At 38.2% G+C, this 17509-nt stretch overlaps 1 protein-coding gene across 2 annotated transcripts in view; it reads right to left on the bottom strand.

Annotated features, from left to right (window-relative positions):
* LOC107093193 (contactin-4-like) overlaps positions 1-17509 on the bottom strand; it is a 240968-nt gene that overhangs the window by 74028 nt on the left and 149431 nt on the right. For both annotated transcript variants that reach the window (XM_015388077.1, XM_015388076.1), the window contains exons 7-9: positions 15450-15552; positions 12205-12389; positions 6443-6582 (exon numbers count right to left, since the gene is read on the bottom strand). In XM_015388077.1, the coding sequence (XP_015243563.1) occupies positions 6443-6582; positions 12205-12389; positions 15450-15552 (428 nt within the window). The remainder of the gene's footprint in view (positions 1-6442; positions 6583-12204; positions 12390-15449; positions 15553-17509) is intronic.

Here is a 17509-nt window from a genome sequence, read left to right as displayed (position 1 = left end):
GGGGAAGGAATATAATAACATCTGAAAATTGCTTTGCAGATCCCGTAGGTATGCCCTTTACATACTAAGTGATGTGTACCCCGTAATGCTTGCAGCTGCACTTCATCTGTTTGCTCTATCGGATTTGGTCCCCTGCAGGGGAAATCAAGCTCATCAATAGGACCTCACATTAAAATATGTTTAGCCACTGTGGATGTGCTGAACCTGGGCTGGATCACTGAATAAGCTACTGTATACAGAAAGAAGCCTAGTAGCATTGCCTCTGTATGAATCTGATGCTGAAGCAAAAGCAGCATAATTACAGTAGCAGCACAACGCCAGGTTGCCACAATTTCATATCTTATTATTTTCTGTAGTTTAAACAGTGAAACTTTATTTCACATCTTTATTCAACTTTCATCAAGTTTATTAACATCAGAAGCAGTGGAACTACAAGAAGTAGCTACTGATGAATTCAGTCTGTGTGGTTTGTTTCATCTACAAAACCTTACAGGTCCAAACTGTCATGCAAACTGTCATCAGGATTAACAATCCCTCCGTACACCATTTATGCCCAAAGAAAAGCAACTAACTAATCTACATACCCCACAAATCCTGTTCAGGGGCTGGCAAAACATTTGCCTTCAGAGTGCTAATATCCAAACTGAACCAAAACACACACAAAAAAAACACGACAAAACTTTGAAGCTAGGGTAGTAAGAAACTCTGCTTACAGAACCTAAGACCTTTTCGCACAATTTCAAACCTGCCCTCCCTCTACTAATTTCTATATCTATGGAAAAAAAAAAAAAAACCATATCGGCAACAGAAATTAACAAGCTGCTGTTATCCCGTTTATCATGTCCTTTATTATCCCTTGTAAACATGTTTTCCTAAATACTGTACTTGCTGTTTGTACTAGTACCTATCATTGGACCAAGTTCAAATTTTAGTCAAATTCCAGCAGGGCTGCTCAGTGTTACAGAGGGTAGCACTGCTGCCTTGCAGCAAGAGGGTTCTGCGTTCAATTCCTGGCCCAGGATCTTTCTGCATGTAGTTTGCATGTTCACCCTGAACATACATGGGTTCTCTCTGGTTTCTCACTCCAGCTTCCTCCCACAGTCCAAAAACACGACTGTTAGGTTAATGGGCTTCTCTAAATTTTCCTTATGTGTGTGTGAATGGTTGTTTGTCCTCTTTGTCTCTGTGTTGCCCTGCTATGGACTGTGACCTGTTCAGGCTGTACCCTGCCTCTTGCCTATTGACAGCTGGAGATAGGCACCAGCTGCCCTTGTCACCCTGCTCGCGATAAGCATGACGGAAAATAGATGGATTCCTTTTATGTGCACAAAAATTCACCATTAATGTATGTTTTGATTCTGTACAGAACACCTCGCCATTTCACATTGTGGCATCCATCTTTATCCTTTTCCTGCCTGTAACCTCTCTGCCCACAGGGAGTAAATCCTAGTCTATGGGATTGTGAGACATTATTGATTTTGCAGTTGATATGCATGTTGAGTAATAAAGTAATGAACATGTACAGTTTATGTGATGTACGGTCCCTTGCAAAAGTATGTATACCTTATTAATATTTAAAGTCAAAAATCCATTTGGAGCTATGAATTCTGTAACACCCTCGTGAGGACCAAAGAAACACAGCAGACTGATCAGGAAGAAAGCTGTGAAGTCTAAACCGGAGTTGCAAACTGATGTTTATGTAGTAGTCTGCAAAGAACTGAAAAACATTTAAGTTTGTGGATATGAAAAGCTGGTAGGGACCTACCTATAAGAATTGCAGATATTAGCAAAAGCTACTTCTACACAGCAATGACACATAATACATTGTAAACCACCCTTTTTGCTATTCTACCAAACAAAATCCCCCCAAAATACATTACAGCTTGCCTTTATGATATGACTAAATAAAGGTCAACTTATATAAATTCATCTTGAAGATGATAGACTTCAGCCAATCTAGACAAATCATGTGTCAATTTTCATGAGTGTTAATGGCACGCCACTATTGCAAGAGTGTTTTCAAGTTAACCCAATGCTGCTGATTACTTTAGGTTGGGTAAAATTTGTTTCTTATCTTAAGCTCTTCTTTGTCTGCTTAACATGATTACTTAATGTTTTTCAGGTTGTCATCAAATCTCTGTGTAGCCGTGTGAAGTTTTGGTTTTCAGTGCCCTCGATCTCCTGTGTTTTCCTCTGGCTCACCTTCACTGTCATTAAAGCCCATTGAACTGCAGACGTGAGTGGGATTAAGGCGCTGTCACATGAAAACGGAGGCTGTCCTGACTGAAAGATCACAAACTAATCCTACATTTGAGCAGGTTGTGCCTGAAATTTCCATAATGCTCAGCAGCTCCGGATGTGCAGAGGCAAAGATCCCTTCTGGTGAGCGAGGCAAATGGTGGCGGATATCAGTCTGCACAAGGGAAGCACTCCCATTTACAGCTGCTATTAATTAACCATGACGTTCCTCTAAAATCAGCAGATTTTCACTCTGGGACCTGGGGGGACCATCTGCAGTCCTTCTGTGGAGCGAATATGATTGGCAATGTCATGTGCCAGCAACACAGTTGATTTGCTTGATAAAAATTTTATATTTTTCTAGTCAAGAAATATAAGATTATATAAGATTATTGTGTCTGACTACTGGGCTGTTTAAAGCATGCATGTCCTTATATTCTTTTTAAATGTATGGATTGCTAAACAAATAATTTATAAAAAGAATTGATTTCCAAATCTAATTTCCTACTTTTCCAGGCCATCCAATCTAAAATAATCTCTTAGAGTGGCTGTGTGACACTAATGTAAAAAATCAGCATGCCTTCTTCTTCAAAGTCAATTGGAATTGACTGAGGGTTTAAGAAAAAGCAAAGTCTCTTCACTGTTCTTCTTAAATGTGGGGATATAAAATGAACAAAAAGAAACAATCAAAACATATCTTAATCTCCAGAGTTTGATCTTCAAAACATTAAGAAAAGGAAAATGTCACTACTGGGCTGAGCTTGAGAAACTATTAATCTTCACCAAAGCAGAACTGTAATATAAATTTTCTAATTGTTTCCAAAGATCTTTGATTAATTTACCGTTTGTGCTTGACGGAAAAATAAGCACATCAGCAGGCATGAAATAAGCTCCCAAGTGGCTTAGCAGCAGAGGAACAAAACCTTTAAGCTGAGCTTCCTTTCTGCACTACAGCACAAATTAACAAGCAAATCAGAGAATCCTAACTACCAAGATTGCTGCAGAGCACAGTTAACCTGCTTTTAATGAGAGTACTTACTACCTAAATTCTAAGGCTTTATCTTCAGATGTCTGAACGCAAAGAGGAGTTCAGGTGCACGAGGTAACCCATCTGTATGGTGGTCCCGTACTCATCTAAATACTCCTCTGAATAGACTTAATCCCGTTTTACAGAGTAGTTTCCCGTTAATTGTAGAGCCTCTTACTCCTGTAATCTTTGTCAAAAAAGCATAGGAGAGTGAAGTCCTTCATTTGAAAACAGCCGCGAAAAACGAAAAAATTCAATTAACGATCGCTTTTTTACCCAGACAGGTAAAAATCAGAGAACCACTACGCTGAATGCTCACACTGAAACAGAAGCATTGTTGCTTTAAGTCAGACAAAAAGCTAATATAATCCATAAGGCATCCAGTTTCCTGAAACTTTTGTATTTTGGTGCTGGCTAATTCAACGAAAGTACGCCTACAGATAAAAACAGTTGTAGGCATGGGTCTTGTAATCTAACAAGGGTTAATACCCCACATGATAGCTCCTGCCTAACTGAAGGTATTCCCAGAACTCTCTATCCAGATTCGATTCCTGTTCATGTGAGTTACAAGTGTGTGAATGTTTGAGACTCTGACCTTGGAGTAAAATCAAAGTAGTCCTACTATTCCCATGTCATAAAAACTGAGCCGGTTAATGTAGGTGTTTGCTCGTTAGCATCCGAAGAGCCACAAATGCTGCTTGTGTGTTAGAATTTTGGTAATATGTGGGGAAAAAATAAGCTGTGACAGACTGATGTTTATGATTTGTAAGTATATGATGAGAATAGCCAGATATGCTTATTGTTAGCTGCTAACAAGGCTAAAAAAAGGACATACTTTGTTACTATAGAACAGTTTTTAATGAGTCTGAACTGCATATCCTCTTTTGCATTTAAAGGGGTCATAGAATTATTATATACGGTATTTGGTGCTGGTCCTTACGGTCTCTGAATAGGGTGTGTAACGTTGGTTGGGCTGAAAATGGCATATTTGCTGTTCTATGAGCCCTAATGCAATCCTGGTTAAAAGCCCCAGAATGAAACGACAAGTTTTCTTCCTTTTATGGTATGCTCATGAAAATTTAGATGAGCTGTGCACTGATTGGTTGGTTCACAATGAGCAAAGCTGCTGAGCAAAGAAGCATTATAGCAACAAGCACTGAGTCACTGAAAGATCCAATTGTTGATATGGTAGGGTGACCAGACATGCCCTTTTTCCCAGACATGTCCTACTTTTCATACTTAAAAAAACATCCAGGGAGAATTTCAAAATCGTTGCTGGATTTTGGTCGACTACAGTGCAGCATGTCGAACTGAGCCGTGAGCTCCGGGGCTGGTCGTTGGATAGAGCGACGGAACCCAAACCGACACCAGCGGCCTCGTGCACGGTAAGGCAGGCAGGGGAAGCGTACCATCACCGGGTCGGGTTTGCTCCGTTTCGAATGCTCGTCCGGTCCACTTAGCGTCCCAGCAGCCAAAGCAAAAACATGTTTTCCGAGCATACTCAGCTGACTCCCCTTCATGTAAATGAGAAGCCACTCTACTCCAAACTAGCTTTCTCTACGGGAGATCCCAGCCACCCTGGAGAGAAAGCTTGTTTTAGCCGCCTGTATCCGTGATCTCATCCCTTCCGTCATGATCCAGATTTCTTGAGTACAGGTGAGGGTAGGAACGTAGACCGAAAAGTAAATAGAGAGCGCTGTCTTTTCACTCTCCTTTCTACCACAGCAGACCCATACTGCGTCTGCATTATAGCAGCAGCTACACGGATCTGTCTATTGATCTCCAGTTCCATTCAACCCTCACTTTTATACTTTGAAGGAGAATCCAAATCTTTTTAATACAGGAACAACGGGTCAGCATCAGCAATACACGTGGGCACCTTTCCTTTTTACAGGGTGAATGCTCTTTCTTAAAGTCGGGAGAATTGTCCAGTGAAGAAGCAACTCAAAACCAACTCCATGGGTTTTCAGAAATAGATAAAAACCATTGGTGCATCCCCCACCCCACTGCTCCTCACACTGCTGACCTTTCCCTCTTCCACTCATTAAGTTGCAGTGGTTAATGGTGGCATTTCGAACAATGCAGCACCTTCCCTGATTAATCCATTCACCCATGCATTCTGAATCTATCCATTTATTATGTCTGTATTAAGGAGAAATGTGCTGCACAAACATCGGGGCAGTCAATGTAACCTTTAATCACACCACAGCACTGTCTCATCCCCAGATGGGTGAGTATGTCAGCTGTTTACTCCAAGCACTTCCCGTTGAATTTATTTATCTCATCATAAAGTGGTAAGTACTCCCACGTAAAGATAAGAAAATAAATCCTATCACATGTAATAGAAAATTAAATCTTTTTAAACAACTACCTAATAACAAACAGGGAGACTTCTTTCTTTTTTTTTTTTTTTGCATCATCATAAAAAAGGTGTTGATAAAACACATTGCTGTTGGCAAAACAGACTGTTGATTGTGTTCCCCTGACAGTAAACTAAATCTGTTTTTTATGTGAAAGAGGCTGGGCTGAGTGGAGCTTTGCCTCCGGTTATATGGCGACAGACCGAGTTCATGTAGAACACTCAAGCACTGATCTATATCCTCCGGTGTGTTTGTCAACTTCTTTGCATAATGAAGCAAATTAACATAATGACACTTTATTTATAAAGTGCAAACTGTGTCTCGGTTTCCAATCAGTCAGCTAAAAAGTATCCAGTGAAAAAGTAAAAAAAAAAAACTGTGTAATAATCTAATATAAAAAATAAATTATGATATCCTATGTTTTTAATATGCAATGAAATTGAGTATTTCTTGTAGGAACACTAATGGGACAGGAAGCAAATAGGAATTAATTAAGTTTCCAGTTTAGAAAAAAACAAAAACAAAAAAAATTTCATTTTAATCTCTGATGGAAGTGAATTATTATTATTATTATTATTATTATTTTTTTTTTTTTTATTGATTTGGTGAAAAGACATTCAACAGATTATTAGTGCAGCTTTTTACATAAAATTTCAGACTATCATTAAACCCTTGTCCCTTTTATTTGAACTGTGAAGCACAGCAGGGTATGGTTGGGTTTTCTTGAGGTAAATACTGTAATAATATAGAGTTCATTGATATTTTGTATTCTTTAAAGAATGACAGATAGATTGTGGAAAAATCTGTCAAAACTGACCTCTGCAGACTCCAGGTTTTCTCCATTCTTCATCCATCTGTACGAGGGTTTTGGTTTCCCTGTGGCTTTGCACTCCCACACCAGTGAGTCATCGATGAGCTTTTGCACATCTTGGGGCTTCTCAATGAGATGAGGTGGAGCTGAAATAATGGAAAGGCAAAGTAAACAGGAGTATTGATTTAAAAGGCTTACTAAGCAATACACTTCTTATTTGTGGCTGCAAATATATGACATATTTCTATAAAATATAAAAACAACGTATATTTCAGATAAAAGACAGTTAAAAGATTTTTCAGTTTAAAGCTATTAATGTATACCATGGCACTTCAAAGGAGTTGCAAAATACCCATAACCACCCAGTCAAGTAACCAACCATGAAATCAGTTAACCAACCATCCATTCAACCAAAAAATCCAGCAACCAACAAACCAACCATTCAAAAAACCAACAAGCCAAAACATTTAAAACAATAGCATTCAACTCAGCAGAAGTGGTAGACCTAGTAAATCTCAGTGTATGTGTGTATGCATATATGCATGGCAGGCTAGACGTATAGATTTTTCTCAAAACTTGGGCCTTATTCTTAGTCGCAGGTACTACTTTGAGCCCTTGTTAGTTTTTCTCATTTACTCGTTCTATATCACAGCTGTATATGTTAATATATCATCATAAGAATATATAAGTTCTTTAGATATGTATATGCTGACTGGTGTACAACCCCACACATGTTATTAAAAAAAAAAAGCTGTGAACACTGCTTTAAGCGGTCAATGCTAAAGAAACAAATGCTTTTAGTATTATTCTTTAAACCCCAGAAGAAAAGCCCCCTCATTGAATCCCATTCTTTCTTACTTTAATGTTGTTTTTTCTCTAGAAATTCTTGTTCCTAGAGTGGTAACCTGAATGAACATGATAAATAGTGGATCCATATACATTAGGGTGGTTCCTGTACCATAAAACCACTAAGTTCAATAGAATCAGAGTAAATGATGGTATAATTATACAAGAGGAGAATTGATTCTTGTTGTGTCACCCAAGGCTAGTTAATGACTTAGCTGAAACAAAGGTACATAAAGCCAGATTTGTAAAGCTCCGGGTGTATAATGTTTTCTACAGTCTTCTTGATGTTTGGGTTAAGGGTTTATCGTCTTATATCACAGAGGGCTTTTGGCAGGATTAAATGAAAGGCTGAGTGCACTTTTCCATTCCAGAGACCTCACCTAATGCCACTCTCAACAACTGACCTTTGTCAAGCCTTTTCAGTAACAGCCTACACTAATTAGCTCACACTATGCAGTTTTTTGCCTTTAGGTGAAAGAAAAAAAATACAGAAACAAATACAGTAACATTAAATGTATATATGTCATACAGCATCAGAGCTTACATGAAGGTATAGATGGTGTGTATGCATGTGGGTGGGAGTGTATGTATGTGGGTGGGTGTGGGCTGTGTGTATGGGGGTGGGGGGTGTTTGTGGTGTTAGGTTAGCCTTGTGGCTACTCTGACAAACACAGAAAAGGAGGCTAGTGGTAGAACATCGCGGCCAAAGGTTGTTCTGGGGTACTTACTGTCCAATGAAAAAGTATTTTCTTCCTTGCATTTCGTTCTCTTTCCTTTTGTTTTCTATTAATTGTTTCAGATCACAAACTAAACATTTATATTAACAAGGATAACCTTGGTAAATGCAAAAAGCTATTTTGAAAATATTATTTTTCACTTGTTTAACCAAGCTCTATCTAAATATCTTACATCAATATTCATTCTGGTTCAAAAAACAGTTTGTATCTGTGCATCAGTCTCCAGATAAGGGGGCCACAAGGTTAGCTAAAACTAAACTTGCATGGAGGGTATGTCCGAATAGTAAAAGAGTTTCCATTATATTGTACCGCAACAGGCCAAAAGGTCATTCTTTTATTCTTTCCAGTGCAGAATAGAGGCTTTGACTCTCAAACTGTGGTACAAGATCAACTCTAACCTTAAGTGTAGCTTCATTCTTTCACCCATGACACAAAAAGAAAAGTACCTTTGAATACTTTGATTAAATCCCTGAAAATGAAAAAGGACTAGAGAAGCAGAGCTCTCAATCAAGTTTACACCACAAACCGAACCCCTTCATCAGAAACTGCCAGAGGGGCCACCTCGTACCTTTTGGAGCTGCTTTGCTGTCATTGCTATTTCTACCCTCACAGTCAGGGTGCCTTACTCCATCCCCCACCTGTAGCATACATATCAACTCTCAGTCAACACTCACCAAATAAAAGAAGGCAACCCATCTCAGCCTGTAACAAAATGAACGGGTATTCAATCAGGCCAACCGTCAAGAGGCTAAAGCAGAAGATAGGTTTGCCTTATTACGGAAATCACTGAGAGATTATGCAACAATCATTCTGCAGATGCAGTATATCACCAAAGATCCAAAGAGTAAAGTATCTATCTGACATCAACACCAACAAGTAAGTAAACAATAAAAACTTGTCTTCTAGCTTAAGTTGAATATGAATAAAATGGTGAAATAGTGAATACATCATGCCATAAAAGAACCTTTTAAAAGGCTAGGGGGAAAATATATATTTTTCTCAACCGCATTTAGCCATGGATTTTGACTGGGTCATCCTAAAACATGCATGCTCTGATCAAAAAACATTTCATTGAGCTCTAAGTTTCAGGTTTTTAGAGCTACAGTAAAGGTGCAATAATAAGCACTAAAAGTTTTCTGATCAGCTTCCCCGCTGAACAAAACAAACCCTAATGGAGTTAGCTTCAACCACAATTTTCATTATACAGTGGGAAAGGTATGAGTAGGACTTAATTGTTTTTTGCCATATTTTACCATGTTGGCCAGAAAGTTTTTAGCTCACCTGAAATTTGCCCATTTTTTTACTAACTTGCTGTGTCTACCACATGGCTTATACAATCTGACAACCGGACTCCAAGTTGTTTTCTTTTAAAAATAAATCTACTTAAGACTTTCAGATAAACCTCAGAGATGTATAGTATTTGACTAATGACTTTTTCTAATTTTAGTAATTAGTCATTTGTCTATTCATCTCCTACAGAGTTGGCTCATTGACTGTTTTTTTGTTAAACACTATTCTTGCTTCAAAGTTTAGGTTGGACTGGATTTTAACATATAGTATCAGAGGTCATGGACTAATACAAATTCAAACCCCACTTTTTAGAATCTAATTAGAAAAATCTTTTAAAAAAGCAGCTTCCTCTTCGTGAAGTGTGTTAATCTGTGACATAAAATGCGAATAACTTGACCTAAATTTGTGGCCGACTATGACAAGAGTTTAATGGGTATGGATAAGGCTTTGCATAGCCATCCTACAGTAATTTCCTAACCAAAACCAGCTAAATGCTTAGATGGATCTATTTTTAGTTTGTTAATTGAGCTCACAAGTCAGTGTGGCCTTTTTTCTTGATTCAAGACTTGAAAGGTATGTTCATGTCTTACCAATAACCACAACAGAACCACTGAATAAAATCTCAGTTTTCATGTTTTGCAAAAAAGTACAGCTTTCTCCCTACTGTAGCATGCCTTGGTGTACAAGATACCTCTTTATTGATCATCTCACAGGCGTACACTAACAAATGTCTCAAAGGTTTGATTCAAAAGCAGTTCAAAGTATTATTTTTATCACCTGGCTGGAGGGATGAGAGAGACAGGCCCTGACAAAAGACATCTGAAATGAGAGAGGATTCACCTCAGAGGGATTAGTAAGGCTAAGGCTGGGAGAATATAGGCTGCGGTAAACAATGACAAATTGAGAAACGTCACATTTGACTTACTCTGTGCTAATGATCACAGAGAGTTGCAAGAGATATTTTATCTGGAAATATTTCTTAAAGCGTGACAAGAAAGAGGAGCTGCAAAAAGACTTTCTTAATAACATTATAAAGGAAAAAAACATTTTTAGGTTTACACATTCTTCATATTGCTTTAAAGACAATATGAGGCTACCTAAGAGCATTTTTTGAAATCTCGTACAAAAGAGTGCAAAAGATCCTAGCAAGAACTGTAGTTTTTGTGTCAATGTGTCTCTACATGCTTCAGCATACATCAGCGTGCTCATAACTTATACAAAATGTACCCATAACTTATCTAACATATGCCCACGTTTTTGCTAGCATACGCTAGTCCAAATCGTTAAGGTGTGACAGGGCCTTCAGGGACTACATCTGCCATAAAACCTATAGGCCTGAACTATACAGCAAGACAATGATCTGAAGTATACCAGAAAGTCCAAATCTAAATGGCTAAGGACAAATTAAGATTTTGCTGTGGCGTGAATACAGTGCAGATTTAAATCCGACTGCTTTGCTAAAGCATGGCCTTACTCATAATCCTAAAAAAATCTCAAATGAAGTTGAATAACAACAAAATTCAAAAGAAAAGTAGACCTAGGCTGTTTCTCAATATGCGTTCTTGAGCGTTCTCATGTGCTTGTGTGCTCGTCATCAGCCTCAGCCTGAGGACTGTTCCATTTGCAGAGAAAGCCGGACCGAGAACGCACCAAATCCCCGGATGTTGTTCTTGCCCCGTCCTCTTTATCGAGTAGGCATCAGAGCAGACTTGTCCATTCTTGAGTTTGACAGCTCTCCTAGCAAGCACTGCGGCAGCAGAAGCTTTCAATGGAGCGCTCCATTGAAAGTTACAAGTTCTCTTTTCTGTTGCTGTTGTTCAATAAAAGTAGGTTTTAAGATATTTTGAGGCGATAATATTATACTTTAAAGCGATTTTTTTGTTTTGTTTCTTTTGGCAAAATGTTAATTTGATTTTAGTTTATCTGGCTGTGTTAATTATTATTACCCCACTAAATGAAAAAAGTCCGAATTTATTATCTAGAGAATATTAATAACAGGAGGTGAAATGCAGCTCTAGATGAGCGGAGCATCTGTTCCAATTGACCCAGATTTATGCTGTGGGCTCCCATTCTCGCCAAGTTCAGACTTTCCTGTGCTCTTTCCAAGACCGGACTTGGCGTACGGACTTACCTTCTCGTGAATTGAGAAACAGCCCTAAACTTTCCCACAGATATGAGTGACTGCACATGCACCAAACTTAGTGGCATTGTCACCAAGGGTTGCATAACTTGGTGTGTAATTGTTCACATTGAGTTTGTTTTGAATAGTTTTGTTTCTACTTGATAAAAGGACCCATAGACTGCTGCTAAAAACGAATAAACTTTTAAGAAATTATTGCCTGGTGACATTTATATATCTAATTTTGATTTCATTTTGATTTTGTTTGGTTTTAAAACTCTTCTCTGGGTAGCATCTAGCTTCATAAAACCAGAGTACCAGTAACTGCAGCAGTTCCAACAATGATGGTAAATCCTCTTTCTGATGATCCAGATGCTGCTATGCAGATTATGTCCCTGACATATGGGTCACTGCTCTATGTATGATACATTTAACAGCTTTGATCTTCTGTCAAGTTGGATGTCAATCATTATGCCATCTGGTGGAAACCAATGAGAAGCTCACCAACAAGGTCAAATCCAAGGACTCACTATCATCCGCGCCACTCCTATAATCTGGATCAAAATATTAGAGGCATCATGGCTGAAAGGCTTTAATCATTTTGATGTGCTGTTAAAACCAGCCTCTTTGCTTTTGTGTTCTAAACAGTCTTGTGCTGATCTCTGCTGCCTACAATGTAAGAACAGTTGTGTCTGCTTTTTCTGCCACTCAGTTTGAGCAGATCTGACAGATGTACCACACTATGGTCAAATATTCATGCATGACAGGCCACCTACCGTAGAAAGAGAGCTTCCCTTTCACTGTGTTCATCCCCCTGGAGTTTTCAGCCACACATTCATATGTGCCGGCATCCTCCTGTTGGAAATATGGGATTTCTAGGACACCGCTGGCCTTCCTCATGTCCACTTTCCTGGGGAAGGGTACATTATCCACCCTCTTCCAACCAATGGTGGGTGCAGGGCTGGGAAAATAAGTGATGAGGTCTTTATGTATCAACAGTTGAAAGTGTTTATAAAATCTTTGATGAGCAATGTGTACTTTTAAACGATACAACAAAATGTTTACAATAGATATTTTGGGTCTACTGGATTGGTCTAAGGACATCTCTAAGAGATTGGACATGCCTAAAAGAGATTGCAATATGCACTTTGGAAAATCTTAAAAATCAGTAGTCTAAATATAGCTTTCTGTGTTAAGGTCTGTAATGCAGATCCAACACTAAAAGTCGATTCAGTGTTCATACAAGGCAGCCACTGAAATGGCAGCTTTCCTGGCTATGTTTTTTATTTATACATTTATTGGCCTTAACATCAAACATACAATATAATGCCAGCTAAGGGCCAGATTTATCAAGATCCAATTTTGCATGCAGTAATTTGCGCTCGCAAACTGGAATTTTGCGCGAGGGGCTGAACCATGGTTTGCGAGTGATTTAACAAGAGTGATTGCGTATATATATATATATAAAGAAAAAACTTTGGCAACCTTTATTCCCTAAGGTGGTATGTGGCTGAATGTCTACTTCACTGCAGTAAAAAAACAAAAAACAAAAAAAAACCAGGTGTTTTGTATTGGCTCCACAGGCGCAGGGGGAGAACCCCGACCCCGTTGGACAGCACTTCGGACAGCACTTCTGAAAAACGAGATTGGGAGATCCCAGCTCTCGCTGCAACCGTACGCTGGAATGACCCAGATGCAAAAAGGTGCAACGTTGCAAGGAGTTTTGGATATCTGGTATTGCGTGGGTCCTCCTTGTGGCTGGCTCCAAATCCATTCGGAGTTCCCCCAACAGCTCCAAAATGGCAATGCTGGATAAACGATATGTTTTGATGATCGTTTCCTCGTTCATTGCAAAAATAATCACACGGAGTGAAAAAATGCGTTCTCTGTGTCTCCTTGCTTCATTTTGATGTCTCCTTCTTGCGACAATAACCGCTGCCATGTGTGCGCAATTACGCATACAGACCATTTGCACCTTCTTTTGAAACGTGTTAAATATAGAGTCAGATACCGTTAGCAAAATTGCTTTCAGGTTTGATAAATCACTTTGCGAGTGCTAAATTAATATATTTACATGTTCTCCTCCCACAAGACGCACTTTTGCGTGTAAACACCCCATATTGCATATTCATTGCAGAAAAAGTACTAAATGGATAAGAGGCGCTATTTAGCACGTTTTAAAGACCAAATCCTTTTAGCACGCTGTTGATAGATCACTTTGTACATTTTTTAGCGTGCGCAGTGAAATACTCACGTTTTTATACATGCAGACCTTTGATAGATCCGGCCCTAAGTGCCCAGTTAATAAAACGTCTGCCCTAATCACTATACAGTATAGGGCACTTTATAGTGGCTACGCCATTTTAAATGACTTAAAAATTCCCACAATGCACCTTGAGAAGTAGTGATCATCCATGGTCAATAGACGAGCAGATATATCCTGGAATGCTTTGCAAAGGGGAGCTCTCCTTGAAAAGCATCATGGGATTTGTTATGACAGCGACAAATAATGATGGCATAGGCACCGTGCGGGGTGTCTGATGTACGTGACCAACGGAGAGCGAAAACTAGTGATCATCTGTCCGAAATTGTCAGTTAACTGAGTTCACTATAAGGTCCACTATATACTCCTCGCTCTATATAGCGATTGAGGGATTTAGGGGTTAGGGCAGATGTACAGACACATGCCAGGGACTGTTTGGACCAATCAGATTTGTAGCAGTTTCCAATTATCAAGGATTTGTACACTTGGAAAGGGTACCGTGGGGATATTTAAAAACTCAATTAAGAATCATTTAGAAACTTGATTTAAAGAAGAGAGTTTGTTTTTTAAGAAAACTTCTTTTAAGAAGGTATAAGGAAAAAATGTAAAATGCTAGTTTGATATAAATCAAGATTTGCTAGTCCCAGAGGCTGAAACTAACTGTTTGGCAAATTATGAAAGAGAAATTAGCAGCCTTTTATAGCCATTATGCAAATCTAAAAAAGATCACAGTACTTTATGTTGAGGCAATTTTAGACATTTTTAAACTGCTGTAGCTTTTGCACGTAATTTACACCAAAGCTGTTGATTATTTACATGTTAAAATAACAGTGACAGTAGAGGTGCCACCCCCCCAGTGATTTTCACGTGTAGTCACATACTGGGAAAAAAACAAAACGTGTGAGGTGTTTCTGATCTGAAAATTACCCAATAAAGTATTAAGGCATGTTTACATTTTTACTTAAAGTCTTTGCTTGCCGCAGCTACCCAGAACATTTTTCAAAGTTTTATTCTTCCCTTATTTCAAATCTGCAGCTGTAAATACTCCATTTTGTACCCAATTATTAAACTGTGAGATATTGTTTGACTTTTCATTTAAAATGACTTTATGTTATGAGAGTAAATTGTCATTAATGTACTCAAATCACCAAGCATGATTTAAGTCAATAGATATTTCTATGTTTTTTTCCTACCATTTTAAAGGCTTATTTAGTGAAGGTGCCTTTTTAAGCAGTTCCCCACCAAGAAAAATTGGTTGAAAAGACATTGAAAAGAAGACATGATTTACAGTCTGTACAAACAATGTCTACATTTGCTTGAGAAGTGAACGGTGAAAAGAGCTAATTTTCAGATCGTTTTCCCACTTTATTGGTCTTAAGTGGGACAAAATCAGTCCAACCAAACACAGCCCAATTTTCAATAAATGTATGGAATATATCAAGACTATGACAGAATGACCAGATTTAGCAGAAGTTAAAGAATATTAGTTAGTTTCTACTGTGTATGGTGATCACATTTTCTCATTTTTCAAGTCAATGTGTTTAAATTTACAGAAAAAAAAATTGTTTTTAATTTTTTTCAAATTTAGAAGTTCAAGCTTCAGAACACTATGGTGTAAAAAAAATAAAATAAGCTTGAAAAACACAGGGATCAGTGCAGTTGCAGTACTAAACTTAAGTAGGGAAGAAAGCGTAATCTTTTAAAAAGTTTTAATTATTAAATTATGTTGTGCTCGCTCCTTGATACTTGTTGCCTTACTTTCCAAGTGCAAAGCACTCCAGCTTTACAGTGGATCCTTTGGCTACGTGGATAACCTCTGGAAATTGAACTTCAATCTTTGGCTCATATTCACCCATAACACCTGAAAGATAAAAGCAAATAAACTGCAAAGTTAGTGGAAATACGGTCATTTATATTTCCTTGAGTTGAAATACTATAAAAAAGTAAAAAACAAAAAAAAACAAAGAACAAATTGGTTTTGGTTTCTTTTGGGACAATCAAATTGCTAAAACTAATTCTTAAGATGAAGTCTTTATCCAAACTTTTGACATCTAGGGATCAGAGCAGCATGAACACTTTCTATTTACAGCACTGTCACAGTACTCTGGAAATAATGAGGGAAACAGGGATGCAAATCACAAAACAAACCCATAAAATTCCTCCCTGAGTCCTGCCACACTGTCTTAAACATTTCCTATTTACTGTTATTGAAGCAACTTTGGCAGCTTGTATTATATCTGCTGTGCATACTAAACAACTCCCGATTGACTGGAACAGACTTTTGCTTTAGATTTCTCAAAAAAAATGTCTACCTCATACCTGTCCTGTAGTTTTTAATGCTAAGGAAAAATATTTAGTTTTAGGTGTATAACCCTCAAGCATAGCCTTCCTGCAATCTTAACACCAACACATTTTATCACTTCATAGGCCAGGTTGCCACATATCTTTGGGAGATATTTAAAACTCATCAGGATAAGTTTTGTACCAGAATACTCATGAATTGACTCTAACTACAGCCTCCAGCATGCCTTGCAGCTTTTACTTCAGACCACAGGTTACAAAAAGGCATAGAGAGCTCAATATTTCCTCTTTTTGCTGCTTAACATGGCTCCAAAGGGACATCTCTCAGGTGAAGCTCTGCTTGTTTGGAAACCCGCAGTTAAACCAGGGGTGTGCTGCATCCTCACTGGCAAAGCTGCAAGACTGTAACTTCCTCATTTCTTTGAAGAAGAAGCTTGTAGCCGCATTAGTGGACAGTCCACAGGCTTCCCAACATTAACCCGATTAAAGTCTCTCCCGACCGAAGTTGATGTCTCCCTGAGCAAAGAAGATTCGTGGAGATCTATGGGAACATGCCATTCCTCCTCCTTTCCAGAGTGGAGTGGACACAGAAACTTTACTTTGGCCGAGCAATGCGACCGGTAATTACTTCTCTATCCCACTGAACTGAAGCTCCTGCAATTCCACAGATGTGAAAACGAGACCTCAGGGTCCTGTTTCGAAAATAAAATGACCAAAAGTTAAACCTTTCATTTTGCTTTCTCTTTGATACTTTTAAATCGTGCCTGGGTAGGTAGTTAACCTAGAAGTAGAGTCAAATGCTGATGCTTAGACCGGGAGACGTTTTTGCTAGAATTTTCCTGCTGAAAGTATATAGCGTTATTTGAACTGGAATGATGAGCATACAATGCTGTTGTTGGACTCTGAATGATGGTTTTATGAACTGAGACCATGCCGCTGGTCAGCTAAGTTAAAGGAATCCTTTTTGCCTTATTCTCTTTCTCTTCTCTGCTTTCTGTGACCTCTGCTTCTAGCTTATCACATAGTTAGCATAACTAGTAGCCTCTTGTTTCACTAACATCCTGTATCTGCCATAACCAAGCATTGGTTTATTATTCTTAATCTAAAAGGAGCAGCATCTTTGTGCTAGAAGCTGGTCTCCAGCTACAATCCTTGTTTCTAAATACCAAATAAAGCCAATGCTTTGGTTATTTCATACCTCCTGCTGGTGTAATTGATAATTATTTAGTGCAGAAATTAAGGTAAAGCTTGATGAATTGTTTGTCCGTGAATCACTGCTATCCAGATTCATATTTCTTGCTGGTCCTTTGTAATTTATTCCTCGTTTGCTAGTATTCATGTCATCTACCTGAGAAGTATTGAAAAGAATAATTGCTTGGAACAGGAAAATTATTGTGTATAATACATTTCAGTTTAGATAAAGTTGATGTGTTTGTGGTTATTATATATATATATATATATATATATATATATATATATATATATATATATATATATATATATATATATATATATAT

Source organism: Cyprinodon variegatus, unplaced genomic scaffold (assembly GCF_000732505.1).
Source record: "Cyprinodon variegatus isolate N-32 unplaced genomic scaffold, C_variegatus-1.0 Scaffold412, whole genome shotgun sequence".
Lineage (NCBI taxonomy): Eukaryota > Metazoa > Chordata > Actinopteri > Cyprinodontiformes > Cyprinodontidae > Cyprinodon > Cyprinodon variegatus.
Note: the sequence above shows the minus strand (reverse complement) of the source record. Positions and strands in the feature narration are given on the sequence as shown.